Source organism: Pelobates fuscus, chromosome 8 (assembly GCF_036172605.1).
Source record: "Pelobates fuscus isolate aPelFus1 chromosome 8, aPelFus1.pri, whole genome shotgun sequence".
Lineage (NCBI taxonomy): Eukaryota > Metazoa > Chordata > Amphibia > Anura > Pelobatidae > Pelobates > Pelobates fuscus.
In genome coordinates, this window is record NC_086324.1 from 4,114,866 (window position 1) to 4,130,473 (window position 15,608).

At 45.1% G+C, this 15,608-nt stretch overlaps 1 protein-coding gene across 1 annotated transcript in view; it reads right to left on the reverse strand.

The window, feature by feature from the left end:
- The window catches only part of PARP9 (poly(ADP-ribose) polymerase family member 9), a 74,794-nt gene that overhangs the window by 1,776 nt on the left and 57,410 nt on the right, over window positions 1-15,608 (reverse strand). The window contains exons 5-8 of the mRNA XM_063428694.1: window positions 7,739-7,814; window positions 6,199-6,726; window positions 5,763-5,902; window positions 2,265-2,436 (exon numbers count right to left, since the gene is read on the reverse strand). Coding sequence (XP_063284764.1) covers window positions 2,265-2,436; window positions 5,763-5,902; window positions 6,199-6,726; window positions 7,739-7,814 — 916 coding nt within the window. The remainder of the gene's footprint in view (window positions 1-2,264; window positions 2,437-5,762; window positions 5,903-6,198; window positions 6,727-7,738; window positions 7,815-15,608) is intronic.

Genomic DNA, 15,608 nt, shown 5'->3' on the forward strand with positions numbered 1-15,608 from the left:
TGCGTACACGAAATCACTGGATTATAGGGGGCATACACGACAATCACTGGGTTATAGGGGGCGTACACGACAATCACTGGGTTATAGGGGGCGTACACGACAATCACTGGGTTATAGGGCGCGTACACGAAATCACTGGATTATAGGGGGCATACACGACAATCACTGGGTTATAGGGGGCGTACACGACAATCACTGGGTTATAGGGGGCGTACACGACAATCACTGGGTTATAGGGGGCATACACGACAATCACTGGGTTATAGGGGGCGTACACGACAATCACTGGGTTATAGGGGGCGTACACGACAATCACTGGGTTATAGGGCGCGTACACGACAATCACTGTGTTATAGGGGGCGTACAAGACAATCACTGGGTTATAGTGTGCGTGTCAATCACTGGGTTATACGGGGCGTACACGACAATCACTGGGTTATAGGGTGCATGTCAATCACTGGGTTATAGGGGGCGTACACGACAATCACTGTTATAGGGCGCGTACACGACAATCACTGGCTTATAGGAGGCGTACACGACAATCACTGTGTTATAGGGCGCGTACACGACAATCACTGGGTTATAGGGGGCGTACACGACAATTACTGGGTTATAGGGGGTGTACACGACAATCACTGTGTTATAGGGCATGTACACGACAATCACTGGGTTATAGGGCGCGTACACGACAATCACTGGGTTATAGGGTGCGTGTCAATCAATGGGTTATAGGGCGCGTGTCAATCAATGGGTTATAGGGTGCGTGCCCGTCAATCAATGGGTTATAGGGCGCGTGCGCGTCAATCAATGGGTTATAGGGCGCGTGCGCGTCAATCAATGGGTTATAGGGCGCGTACACGACAATCACTGGGTTATAGGGCGCGTACACGACAATCACTGGGTTATAGGGTGCGTGTCAATCAATGGGTTATAGTGCGCGTGTCAATCAATGGGTTATAGGGTGCGTGCCCCTCAATCAATGGGTTATAGGGCGTGTGCATCAATGGGTTATAGGGCGCGTGCGCGTCAATCAATGGGTCATAGGGCGTGTGCACGGCAATCACTGGGTTATAGAGCGCGTGCGTGACAATCACTGGGTTATAGGGCACATACACGACAATCATGGCCAGTGAGCACACATTCTGACTGTCTGCACTCACTCCATGCAGCCTGGCCAGTTATCACACATTCAGACTGTCTGCACTCACTCACTCGATGCAGCCTGGCCAGTGAGCACACATTCAGACTGTCTGCACTCACTCACTCCATACAGCCTGGCCAGTGAGCGCACACTCAGACTGCCTTCACTCACTCACTCCATGCAGCCTGTCCAGTGAGCACACATTCAGACTGTCTGCACTCACTCACTCCATACAGCCTGGCCAGTGAGCGCACACTCAGACTGCCTTCACTCACTCACTCCATGCAACCTGGCTAGTGAGCACACACTCTGACTGTCTGCACTCACTCCATGCAGCCTGGCCAGTTATCACACATTCAGACTGTCTGCACTCACTCACTCACTCCATGCAGCCTGGCCAGTGAGCACACACTCAGACTGTCTGCACTCACTCACTCCATGCAGCCTGGCCAGTGAGCACACACTCAAACTGTCTGCACTCACTCACTCCATGCAGCCTGGCCAGTGAGCACACACTCAGACTGTCTGCACTCACTCACTCCATGCAGCCTGGCCAGTGAGCACACACTCAGACTGTCTGCACTCACTCACTCCATGAAGCTTGGCTAGTGAGCACACACTCAGACTGTCTGCACTCACTCACTCCATGCAGCCTGGCCAGTGAGCACACACTCAGACTGTCTGCACTCACTCACTCACTCCATGAAGCCTGGCTAGTAAGCACACACTCAGACTGTCTGCACTCACTCACTTCATGCAGCCTGGCCAGTGAGCACACACTCAGACTGCCTGCACTCACTCACTCACTCCATGAAGCCTGGCTAGTGAGCACACACTCAGACTGTCTGCACTCACTCACTCCATGAAGCCTGGCTAGTGAGCACACACTCAGACTGTCTGCACTCACTCACTCCATGCAGCCTGGCCAGTGAGCACACACTCAGACTGTCTGCACTCACTCACTCCATGCAGCCTGGCCAGTGAGCACACACTCAGACTGTCTGCACTCACTCACTCACTCACTCCATGAAGCCTGGCTAGTGAGCACACACTCAGACTGTCTGCACTCACTCACTCCATGCAGCCTGGCCAGTGAGCACACACTCAGACTGTGTGCACTCACCCTCTCCAGATGAATACAGTCTGTGGAAGCCAGTACGACAGATCAGCTTGCGGTATTTGCCCGGGACTCGCTGGTACAGTCTGTGAAGGGGCTGTGATGCCCCCTTTGCCTGCACCACAGCCTTTTTAGATTGGTAAATCGCTGCCAAGAATTTATTCTGTATTTTTTCCATCTAAAACAGACACAGAAAATGTGGAAATTAAAACTTTGTGGGTAAGAACTTATCATGTTTTGGTCATTGCACTTTATTTAATAAATGTGACTGCATCTAATCATGGCAATCCAGTGTGGATACAGACAGTGACCACTGAAGTAGTTATGGTGCCTAGAAACTCTGGGTGAAGTTTTGGTGATGTTTCCCTGATTTAATTTAGAAATAAATATAAAAACCTGGGGTTTCCATGGAAACAGCCCGCTCATCAGATGCACCAGTAACCAGTTTACCTAGTCCCAGCACTCCCAGCCAATCACTCACATCCACTGACATTGTTCACAGAAAATGTAAATTGCGTTTGGCTGAGCTGTGATAATACAATAAGGTATAATAATACACTGAGCTGTAATGATATAATGAGCTGTAATAATATAATACAATGCAATAATACAATAAACTGTAATTATACAATAAAGCATAATAATACAATAAGCTGTTGTGACAAACTCCCCTTTTTCATGGAGTTTGCCATGAGTTTTTGGAGAGGACTACTTGCCAGCCTCCTATCCTGTCACTATGGCCCCTGGGGTGTATTGCCATTTATAAAGTCTATTGGCTTATTGGATTTAAAAACGCTTTTTCTGCCCCTATAAATCCTGTCCTATTGTTTCTCCAGCAGGGCGTTGTCCTGGGGACACTGCCAGACCAGTTTAAACTGTCTGCTTTGTCCCTCCTCAATCTCCCATCAGCCCTTGCTATTTTATGACCTCACCCTTCCTTGTACTATAGGGCACTTTTAACATTGAAAATAGACCGGCCGCACAGCCAAAATCTGTGGAACTATTTTGGCTCGGTCGGTCAAAAGAGACAACTTTAACCCCATGGCATTCCAACTGTAGATCTGAGCTTTCCTCGGACATATTGAGCGCTCAGATCCAATCTGTGGATATGTTGGACATATAGGTTAAACATTGTATTATATGAGTTATGTATTTTTATGTGGTTTTTGTAACAGTTTTTGGACTTAGAGAGATTTCCTGTACCTGGAGATAATTGGCTTACCACAGCCACTTCAGCCAATTATCTCCAGCATAGAGGAGAAGATAGACCGGCCGCACAGCCTAAATCTGTGGACCCGTTTTGGGCATGAAAGCTATGCTTGCGGTCATTCAAATGTGACTTCCATAAAACTTTTGAACCCCTGCTCTGATCTGGGTGATTTTGGGATATGTTTTTCGCCCAGATCAGGGCTATCCAGGGATGTAGGATTTGTGAGGAAATGGTGTTGTTTTGGGGTGTTTCTAGGCTTTGGGTAAAACTGGATATTTTCTGCCTGTGGTAATTGAGTTAGTCCATTGTGTTTGGTAATTGTATCACAGGCAGAGGGGAGGGTTTGTGTACATTAGCTGGGAGTGTCTAACTGTGTTGATTGGCTGTTGTGACTTTGTGTCCTGTGCATAAGGTCCACGTGGGTGGTAACCTTGTGGGGAAAACTGTATATAAGAAATGCCTTTGTGCTCATTAAACCAGTTCTACTTCACCCTCAATCTAGAGTCCTGTCTCATATTGGGGGAATCTGCTACAAAGGATTGCTATGCTTTTCATACTCCCTTGAATAATCACTAAGCTCTTCTAAGAGCTTGTTCCTGTTCCTGTCCTGCTTCGCTCTCTGGGGAAAGAGAGGTTCACCCACTGTAACCTGGAGCCTTGTCGTAGGTCCAGGGTGGGTAGGAGACGGCGAGACCCCAACCAAGCTGCGGCGGTTCGTGGGGACTGCGACGGTTCGTGGGGACTGCGGTGGTTATGGTCTCTGGTGGAGTGCTTGGAGCCCTCAGGAAGCGCTAGGAGCATCCTTCAACAAAGGTACCCAGTCGGGGTGCCAGGTGATCCGTTATAGCTGTAATGATACTGTGGCGGACTACCTCCGCCAATCACGCTTCATAGTTATCCCCAAGATACTATAAGCACTCCAACAGACACCATAAGTGTAGCGGAGAGGTAGTATAATCCACAGGGTCTCCGCTGGTAGACAGGAAAAGCAGGGAATAATCCAAGTAGGCAGATACAGCATGCAATAATCCAGGTAGCGTTATAAGAATCCTTCCCTCCCAAGAACTAGACGACACATAGGCTGGGAGTCAACTGAGCTTTTAATCACAGGTCACCGTATTTATGGGATTCCCCATGCAAGGGGTTTCCCTACTGACTTTTCAGGGGTTGTACAGTAGGAGACTACATGGGGAACTGAATAACCTGAACATTTCTCCCATCATGCACTGCTGCACGAGAGGGATTCTCCCACTAGAATATACAGTTAAGTGGATTATCCCTCCGTGCAGCAGAACTGACAATTTACATTAAAACCCATAACTTTTACATTATTCGTAATATTTAAACGAATGGACGTTCGGTAGATAGCTGGGGTCTGAGCACACATTTCGTGAAAGTATCGCTCAGATCCCAGCTTAAATAACCGAACGCCGCATGAAATACACATTACATTTAAGTTCACTTCAAACTACCGATTTAACATATGGGAACAAACTACCGAAGGACCGGGACTCCCGAACGGCTTGGAAGTCCAGCGGTATTCGTGCTGTCGAGTAGCCGATTTTAGTTCCAGGCGCTAGACGACCAAATACCGCTGGGCTAACAAAGGATCCAAGATGGCCGACCGCCGCATGGCCGCCGCATGGCCACCCTGAATCCTTCTAATTACCGATTGCAACACTGTTGCAATCCTTAATGGGAGCCACACGACCTCCTGTGTGTGGTCTCCCTTCGGTAGTTTGGTTGTTTCACGAACAGTGTTGAAATTCACTGTTCGTGAAACGATTTGCAGGAAGGCTGGCGGCTTTCATGCCGCCAGCATACGAACGCCATTGTTCGCAAGAACCACACTACATACACTTGGTTCTTATAGGCATACATCCACATTTGTAACACAATACAGTAAATACAGTTTAAAGTGGCTGGATTTGACACAATAAGCACTGTAGCCCCTTAGCCGCCGCAGCTTGGCTGGGGTCTCGCCTTCTCTGCCCACCCTGAACCCAAGTCTTGGATCCAGCTTCCAGTGCGTAGACCTCTCCTCCAGAGTATAGCAGTATAAGAGCAGTATAAGAGCAGTATAGCTGTCCCCACCACACGAGCCGAGGCTTAATGCTGGGAGTAGTCTGTTTTATTCTAATGAAAAAAGCCGCTCCAAGGGATTTCCCACACAAAATAACAGGGTATTCCCTCCCATGATCCTCTGTGCCTGAGAGATAATTATCTGGGGAAAAACATATAATTAAATTATCTCTCAGGCACAGAGTTTAAGTCACTCAATGATCCCCCTTTACCTGGACAATAGTGAGGTTCGCTTTGTCAAACTCTCTCTTCCTGTCGATAAATTCCTGGCTTTCTTGGATCACATCGGTAACCAGAAACAGTGCATTGTGGGAGCTCCCAACATCCTTCAAGTAATCACGTGTAAAAAAGTCTGAAAGTAGAAAGCAGCCATAAATAATCAACGTGTATTAACCCCTTCATTCCCAGTGACACGCCATTTAACTCCTAAAACCCCACTTACCTCTCCCTGTGCTCCAGCATTGCTAGTTAAACCTGCAAACAATCTAATTCTATTCCCAGAGATTCATTCGATCTCTCTACATGTCATCCAAGGGAGTGTTATAACATATCACGGCTGTATTATAACATCTATTATATAATGCATTGTAACATTTAACATTCTCAGTGCTAAGGAGTATTAAAAGCCAGCTTGATCCTCCTACTCACTCTCTCTGTGGAGTTGAAACATGTCCTCTGAAGATGCTGCTGACATAGATTGTAGATCCACCTGATGTAAGGGTTCCTGAACTTCAAGCTGGCCCCTTTTAGACAGAAACGCTTTCTCGATTTGTACGTTGGCTCTCGCTGGGTATGGGTATTTCTGATTCCTCTTCTTGAAGAACCACTGCACTGCGCTCTGGAAAAGCTCCTCTTCCATCCTTAGAGCACATTCCTCCTGAACCTTTATTAGAGTCCGTTCCACCAGAACCGCTGCCCTTATTGTCTCCTCCGAGCGTCCACTAATCTTCAGCGAGGCCGTTTCATCCTGCAGGTTCTCAGTGATCTCAACTCCAGACAGCTCACTAAACATATCGTGCTCCCGCTTCCCACAGAGCAGTAAATGGTTATCTTTAATCCATACGGCCTCGGAGTCCTGCATCGTGTTCATAAGCCAAAACTTTGCATCTTTAACGTCCTCATGACTGAGTCCAGTGATAACAAAACATGTTTCTTCTGCTGTCATTCCAGACCCTGCTAATTATAAATAAACAACCCACCTGTTATACCCATGGGAAGGTGCCATCCTTGGACTAGGCAGTACCCACACAACCAGCACCCTTTGGCAGTCCTTTCATGGGGACAATAAAGTGAAATCTATTGATAAGTGTGAGTGTATGATGGCTGAGAAGCTGCTGAGAGACTGAAACCCAAACTCCCTGGGTAGTATCTAGCGTCCACTACCTGTAATCTTCACCACCTGTCACTGATCCTAACCCACGTCTATCCTGGCATTACTGCTCAGTGTGAGGAGCAAAGGGATGTAAACAGGAGTTCCCAAACCTACTTCTGTCTGTTACAGCTGACAATACCCCTCTCCTGCACCACTTGACTGCCTCATCCTACTCCCTAAACCTACCCAATCACCTACCTCTACTCCTATTCCCTACACCTACCCAATCACCTAGTTCTCATCCTATTCCCTAAACCTACCCAATCACCTAGCTCTCATCCTATTCCCTAAACCTACCCAATCACCTACCTCTCATCCAATTCCTTAAACCTATCCAATCACCTACCTCTCCTCCTACTCCCTAAACCTACCCAATAACCTACCTCTCCTCCTATGCCCTAATCCTACCCAAACACCTAGCAAGACACGGAGAGTCCATCATCCCCTGCATCACACGGAGAGCCCAACAAGCCATCATCCCCTGCAAGACACGGAGAGCCCAACAAGCCATCATCCCCTGCAAGACACGGAGAGCCCAACAAGCCATCATCCCCTGCAAGACACGGAGAGCCCAACAACCCATCATCCCCTTCAAGACACGGAGAGCCCAACAAGCCATCATCCCCTGCAAGACACGGAGAGCCCAACAACCCATCATCCCCTTCAAGACACGGAGAGCCCAACAACCCCCTGCAAGACACGGAGAGCCCAACAACCCATCATCCCCTGCAAGACACGGAGAGCCCATCATGCCCTGCAAGACACGGAGAGCCCAAGATGACGCACACCAATCATTGTATTCAAGTTAGTTCTCACCTGTCTGGTCTCCTGTGAGCATCGGGCTCTTCCTGGTCAATGAGACTTGAAGGCGTTTAAATTGATTCTCGAAAATCTTTGGACAGAAAAGTACACTTAGGAACATGGGTTTTGTAGTTTCTGTTTCCATACTAAGCAGCTGCAGTCAGTCTATTAATACTAAGCCCCATATTTTATTACTTTAGTGTGCCACAGTATCTGATCCCACCTCAAAGTCAGGGCACTCAGATCTCTGTTTGTAATAATGGAGCCCACTCTTTCTCAATAGGTTACTCCAAGCACCATAACCACTTTAAGTTTTGCACTCTTTCCCTTTATCAATGCAAATGTTAGGGCAAAAGCCCAAAACATTTGCTGGTTGTACTGTACTTCAATAAATATTGGTAGCACCGTATTATTAAATTTTCACAGAAGGCATCTGGGGAGCAGCAGGTTTACTGTTACTTAAATAAGATTAAAAAAAAGTGCATCTATACCTCATACAAGAAGAGGTGTAGGAAGCACTGAGGTCAAAAAGGTGGTTCCAGATCCACCAAAGGGCTTGTACCCGAAATAAGGTTATAAAGTTAAAGAGAGTTATTTGAGACTCAAAAAATGAGAATCAAAACTGGTTTTTAATGTATTACAAAATACTCAACAGTATAAGTATATCCCCTAACCCAACCATCAGCACTGGATATATACAATTGGAGGGAGGAAGCAGCCCCCTAATATTGGCATACAAGAATACAGTATCAAATGATACTATCCAATTAGTGTCTCCCACAAAATTAAAACAAAAAAGTTTTATTATAGTTCATATAAAATTAGATGGAGACAACAAAACTTGGAGCTAAGAAAAAAGTATATACATATATATATAGTATACCAAGTAGTTAATCAAGAAAGGAAGGAGTCTATGGGTGCCATAAGCCACTCCGCCAGGCCTGGCGATGATAGATCTCCAGGTCAGATTGAGTGGATAAATATGATACCAGTCAATATGTAGGTATACAGGGGGTTAATTTAGAAAAGACGTAAATGTCTCAATGACAGTGTATCCACCCTGTAGCTCCTAATTTAAACACATTGGTAATCATAAATTGAACTATCTCTCCTGAACATCAAAAGGAGGGGACTCTCACTGGAGAGATCAATGTTACAATATCTAGAGGAAGCAGATAAAGTTGGAGGTCAAAAGTATAGTCCCTATTACTCCTTAAGGATAAGCACCTTCAAGGGTGTTCTATACTATCCCTATTGAGAAGGGAGAGGTGACAGGCAGAGATTGCCTAAATATGTATCTGCAGCATATATAGAGGTCCATACACAGGGATATAATCCCTATCACTCCTGAAATAGACACCTTCAAGGGTGTTCTGTTCTATCCCTATAGGGAAGGTGGAGACAGCAGGCAAGGGTTACCTAAGATGTATATCTGTGACATAGATGAAAGTCCATAGAAATAGAGGTATATGCCCTGCAACTCCTAAAAAACACCTTCGAGGGTGTTCTATGCTGTCCCTATCAACAGGAGAGAAAAGACAAGTGGAGACAGCTAAATGGCTACAGGCGAGACTCCATCAGTGCTGAGAGTTAACGTGAATTTAAATCAAACACCTAGTGCTACCATAGTGACATACAGTGTAGAAATAAAGTTAAACAAAGCTGAAACCCGACGCGCGTTTCGGTGCGTCTAATGCACCTTCGTCAGGGGTTAAACGATACCTCGTCCCGCTAGTGGCTTTTAAATCCTTAGCTGGCAATCGAAATCCTCCGATTCAGCCCAATGATAATCCTCCGGTGTGTGTGTGAGGCGTGGGGTAGGCTGAACCCGGAAGTGAAACCCGGTCCAACCACTATTCAAGTGGGCGGTGACATTTCGTCATCCGTCCGCCCCCACGTGGGACAAAGCGGCAGAAGGAGGGGGGGAGGAAGGGAAGGGGAAGGAATGCTCCTCCCTCACTCTCAATTGTCATAATAGAGGGACGTACTTTGGGCGTGGAAAAGTGCCGTACAATCGGCTGTTATATGCAATTAATAAATAAAATAAATGCAAAATACAAAGTAAAAGGTTTCCTTAGGATTCTTGCGCAATGAAAGTAGCAAGAACTCTAGATCCTTGCAGATAGTAGATTGGTATATGCAATCCAATATGTTGCGTTTAGATGTAACGTGAAAATTCTACATTTGTAAACCGATTCTGATAAATAAGGAGAAGAGATGGGGCTCATCTTCATTTATTTTTGTATTTCAAATGTGCGTATTTCTTAACATCATATAGTGCATAGATACCATCCAATACACAAAGGCGAATCTATATGTATATATCCTTGTCTAGATCAAATATATGTCTTGCTGTGATATACAGAGGATGCATATATCATGTAGGTGTGCAGTTGTTTCAAGGAAGACATATCTTATTATGATTCAAAGGTGCACATATGTACTAGTGTTATGGTACTTTTTCAGTAAACCAAAATGTTTAAGTGTCTATCTGTTCCTGTCCAAATTAAAGAGAATTGAATTGCGTATATACGCTGAAGTAATTCAGTCTGACACACGGAGTTCAGGTTAAAATAACTTCGAGGAAATTTATTGGCAAGTGCAGAATCAGAGGGCGCGCAGGCCCTTTTAAGAGACATTTTCGTCATCATTGATTATCAAGATATCAGTGAATAAACATCATTAATTGGATTAATTGTTAAGTGTCTGGGTTAGTGTCCACCTATCAATATAATTAATTGGACCAAAAGCTAAGTGGTTAGTTCCGTGTCCACCCACCAAGAGGTGGTACTTTTCCGGACACGGGTGGGGGACAAGGGGTCTTGAGCGTCATTTTACTCGGTCGGTGATGTCAAATCTCGTGGTTAGGTGCAAGGTCTCTTATGAATAGAACATTTCATTACTACTGTGTTCTCATGGCCTTTAAATTATATTATGTTGCAAGTTAGGGGAAATTCAACAGTTCCTGGGTTAGTCATATCCTTATGGAGAATACTGTCCTTGTCTATTGTATTAGATGTGCTGAGAAATACTGTCATGTAATGTAATTTTAAAATGAACAAGTCAGGTTAGGAGGACAAAATGGAGGATTGTCACAGTATAAGGTTAAAATGGAGTTAGTGCAATAATTGAATACAAGTACAATAAGGTTTTTTTAATAATTCTACATCAGTCCCCCCTATGAAATGTTAGATTCTAAGAGATAAAACTTTATTAAGTTAGTACCAGGAAGACGTGTTAACCCAAAGGCACAGAAACCCTGTGGCCGCTAGCTAGGTGTTAATGCAAAGTGCAAGGCTGTCCCTAGTTCTGACCCTGATAGGCTAACTCATCCGTCAGTATGGCTCTCGAACACTTCACACCCATGGGTATCCCATGGCAGCTAATCCACCACTTCTCCAACACGGGGTCTTTACCATTCACTGACAGATGCTGTCCCTAAGTTAGTCCCTTCCTAGAATTCCTGCACTTTATCATCAAAAGGGATGGATTGCAGCGGCAAACAGGGTGAGTTGAGATCCTGGAAATCTTGGTCATAAACATCAAGTAGTGTGAAAGTGGGTGCCGCTTGGTCAATAGTCTTCGTGAGAGCTTTCCTTAGGCAGGGGAAGACACAACAAAAGAGAAGAGCAAAGATAAAAAAAGAAATTAGTATTGCCATACCAATATACATTAAAGCCTTTTTCCAACCTGTCATCCAACTAAACCATCTGTCCCAGGGATCTTTTATCCCAGAATTCCTTTTTAATTCTTCTGAGAGGTCATTTAATTTTGCTATGGCTAATGTAACTTTACCATTAGGACCTGTGTTTTCTGGGATGTAGGTACAACATGTCATGGTGTCGGGCAAAATTTTACATACCCCTCCTTTTTCGGCTAGGATCATATCCAGGGCTATTCTATTTTGGAAGGCCATTTGGGATGTTGCCTGCAATTGTTCGGCTAATCCCTGGAGGGCATCTCTGGTGTAATTAACAAAACGCTGTTGATTGTAATAAATGTAGTTTATCCAATTTAAGTTCTTGTTTGCAGTAACTATGGTAAAAATTGATTCAAATCCTGCAGCAACTTCATCTCTTGCTTTAAATTCATTGGGTACCCCCCTAGGCACCCCAATGGCATCAATGTAAATGTGAGGGTCAAAACTTCCTTTTACTGGGGCTTCACGCTTGGCCTTAGTGTGACTGGACTCATGGGTGTTGGTGTGTGTGTCAGAAATAATGTGTATAGGCATAATGGCCTTGGCCAATGTACACTCCCCCCACCACTCTGTGTCCATTCTGGATCTTAACTGTAAATCCCCACACAACCAGTAAATATCTCCCAGTGACCTAGTGTGCTGCTGCAGCAAACGTACAGGAACAGTTCTATATGTACTACAATAACCTGCGCGAAAGTTACCCACAAATTTACCAATCCCATCATGTTTGGCATAGCAAGTGTAATTACCTTTATATACAGTAACACCATGAGGAGGTCTTACATTTTTGGCTATAAGAGGATACTCCGTTGTCCATGCTTGACATTGAGACCTGTTGAAATTATATTGGTAGGCAAAAAGACTTAAAATGCAATTTTCTTCATTTACTGGCAGGGTTAAAGGTACAGTGCCCAGATGAGGCCGGGCACCACCACACACATAGCATGCGGTTCGGTTATGTTTGTTGGCATTATATTTCATCCATTCTAACCATAGGTTAACATCATTAAAACCTGTTTCAGCGGCCATAGTATCTTCAAAGGTGGGGTTAGCAATGGCCATCATGTCCTTAAAGGACTGGATGTGTGGTTTTAATGGGTTTGTGACCATATGAGTAGCTCCTCGCCACTCAGGGGAATTACACATATCTTTAAGGTAGAAATGCCCTAATTTAGTATAGTGGCCCTTTTTCCAGTACATTCCCAATACATACTGGTCTGCATCTGTTGGGCTTGGATGTTCAACATTAAGAATTAATTTCATTGGTGTGCCTCCTCCAGGCTTTCTCAGAGTCATTCTTTGAAGGAGGGACCTACCATGATCATCTACTTTAGATAAGGCACTTTTTGGCTTGTAGCCCCAGGAAGGCCCGGCATTCCATCCCGCCGCCCCCCAATGGCCACAATCATGTCCCCATTGTTTGTCAACTACACAAACATATGGATCTTTTGCATGAGGGATATCTCTATAGATATTCTGGATCTGTGTTGTAGTGAATGGGCATTCTACGATGTCACAATAATCAAAGGTATAGGTAGCCACACGGGTACATGATGAATTATACCAGAAGGTGTACCCACTAGCATCTTTAGTGATGGCTACTTGCTGGGCCTTAATTACTTTCAATGACTTCTGGAAGTCCAAATCTACATACAATGTCTGTAAGTAGGCGTCTTGCGGTTGTTTTTGCAGTGATATTGGCTACAGGGTAGGCTTCTGGCCAGCCTGAGAACATGTCCACTATTACTAGTGCATATTCATGAGACCCACTCTTGGGCATTTGGATATGATCAATTTGAATTCTCTGGAATGGGTACATGGGTTTTGCTAGGTGCTTTGCAGGCACCTTGATTGGTCTTCCTGGATTACATTTTGCACAAATGACACAGGCCCTGCAGAAGCTGTTGATCAGGGTTGTGATTCCAGGTGCTTCATAATATTTTTGAATGAGGGCGGCCATTAGGTCTTTTGACAGATGTGCAGGCCCATGGGCCCATTGGACAACTGCTGGGTATAAGCTTCTTGGAAGGCAAAATTTAGAATTGTTGTAGTAAATTCCGTCCTTTAGGACAGCTCCTTTCTTCTTCCATTTCTGGATTTCTTCGGGGGTAATTGCAGCTTGTTGTTCTCGCAAAATTCTTAGGTCAGTAGGAAGAGTTTGCAAGGTAAAGATAGGAACTTCTTCTTCTTGACCGGACACTTCTTCATCCACTTCCTGCAAATCTCTGGCCGCTTGCTTAGCAGCCTGGTCAGCTAAATGGTTGCCCTTTGCTTCATCTGAATCCAATTTCCCATGTGCCTTTACTTTCAAAACGGCCACTTCTTCAGGGAGTAGGAGGGCATCCATTAGTTCCTTGATTGCAGAGCTGTGTTTGACTGGTGTACCGGCAGTGGTAAGAAATCCTCTTGTCTTCCAAATGAGGCCGAAGTCATGTGCCACACCCAGAGCATATCTTGAATCTGTATAGATGTTGGCACGCTTTCCCTTGGAAATCTTGCATGCTGAAGTCAGGGCTTGCAATTCAGCTTCTTGCGCAGACATTGCTGGCGGTAGAGGTGATGACTTGAGAACTTCCTCTGTTGTGGTTACGGCATATCCTGTATGGTATTTTCCTTCTTCATCAGCATACCTTGAACCATCCACAAACAGAGTAAAATCCGGATCCGGTAATGGATTCTCATGCACAGTTGGTAAGTGTACTGTTTCCATTTTCATCTGTTCGAAACAGTCATGAGGAGTTTCTGGGTCATAGTCATTTGTTATAACTAGGTCTTTAAATTCTTTTTCTAGGAAGTGGCGTGGCCATGCTTCCAGAAGGTCAGTTGTTGGGTATTTGACAATACCATTTTCCTGTAGCTGTTCTTCATCCATGGTGGCCCATAACTTTGCCATGGGCCCAAGATCATTCCATGACTTTGTCTTCAATTTGGTAACAGGAATATGTGGGATAGCAGTATCCCTATGGCGGTAAAGGTAGTTAAGTTGTTGAGGTAATTGGACCAAGACCATGCTATTGCCTTCAGAGTCACAATAGAAATCTTGAGCAGTGAGCTTAACATCAGTCCAATGGTAGAGCTCATCTTCATAGCAAGGCTCGGGAGTAATGTCTGGTTTGTACCACATGGTACAGAAGGCGTAATCTGGGCCTTCACAGAGAGGCTTTTCATCTTCATAAAATGTCAAATGTGGATGCATGACTTTCTTGATACATCCACAAAGCAGGTAAATGTAGGTTTCATCTGTGATAAATCCATAATAGATACCCCCCTCAGGGAGTGGAAGAAGAGTGGAAGGGTTAAGAACTTGACATCTTTGGATGGAAATGTTGTCAGGTAGAAGAAGATGGCATTGCAGGCGTAGGTGTCTGGCTGGAGACACGTGCTTGAGCTGGACTTGGTTGATGATGGCAGAAATGTCATGAGGGGCCAAAACAACCAGGGGGTGGCCAAGGACCAGGTCTGAGGTTCTTTCTATGAGCTCTCTTGCAGCAAAAACAGCCCTGAGACAGGAAGGGGTCCCTCTGGCCACAATGTCCAGTTGACATGAGAAATATCCAATAGGCCTCTGGCGGCCTCTTAAGTCATTAGTTTGGGTGAGAACTCCTGTTGCGTGGCCTTGTCTTTCAGAGACAAATAATTTGAAAGGTTTTGAGTAGTCAGGTAGGCCCAAGGCAGGAGCAGAAGCAATGGCACGCTTAAGAGATTTGAAATTGTCCAGAGCTTCGTTGGTCAGGCCGAATGGATCTGACTTGAGTGCATCGTAGAGAGGTTGCATAAGCAGAGAGGCCTCTGGGATCCATGCTCTGCAGTAGGAAATGAGGCCTAAGAAGGCATGAAGAGATTTTGAAGTCCTTGGGGGTTGAATGTCCAGAATTGTTCTGACTCGGTCCCGAGTGAGATGTCTGGTACCTTGAGATAGACAATGTCCAAGGAAAATCACAGAAGGTTGACAGAATTGCAGCTTGAGAAGTGAAGCTTTGCATCCTTGTTCTGCCAAATAGCAAAGCAGACTGATTGAACATTTTTCAGTAGTGGGTATATCATCTCCACAGAGCAACAAATCATCCACATACTGGAGTAAAACAACTTCTGGATGTTCAGCTTGCCATGGGTCAAGAATAGTACACATGGCTTTGGCAAATTGACTTGGAGAATTTTGTGCCCCTTGGGGCATGACAGTCCATG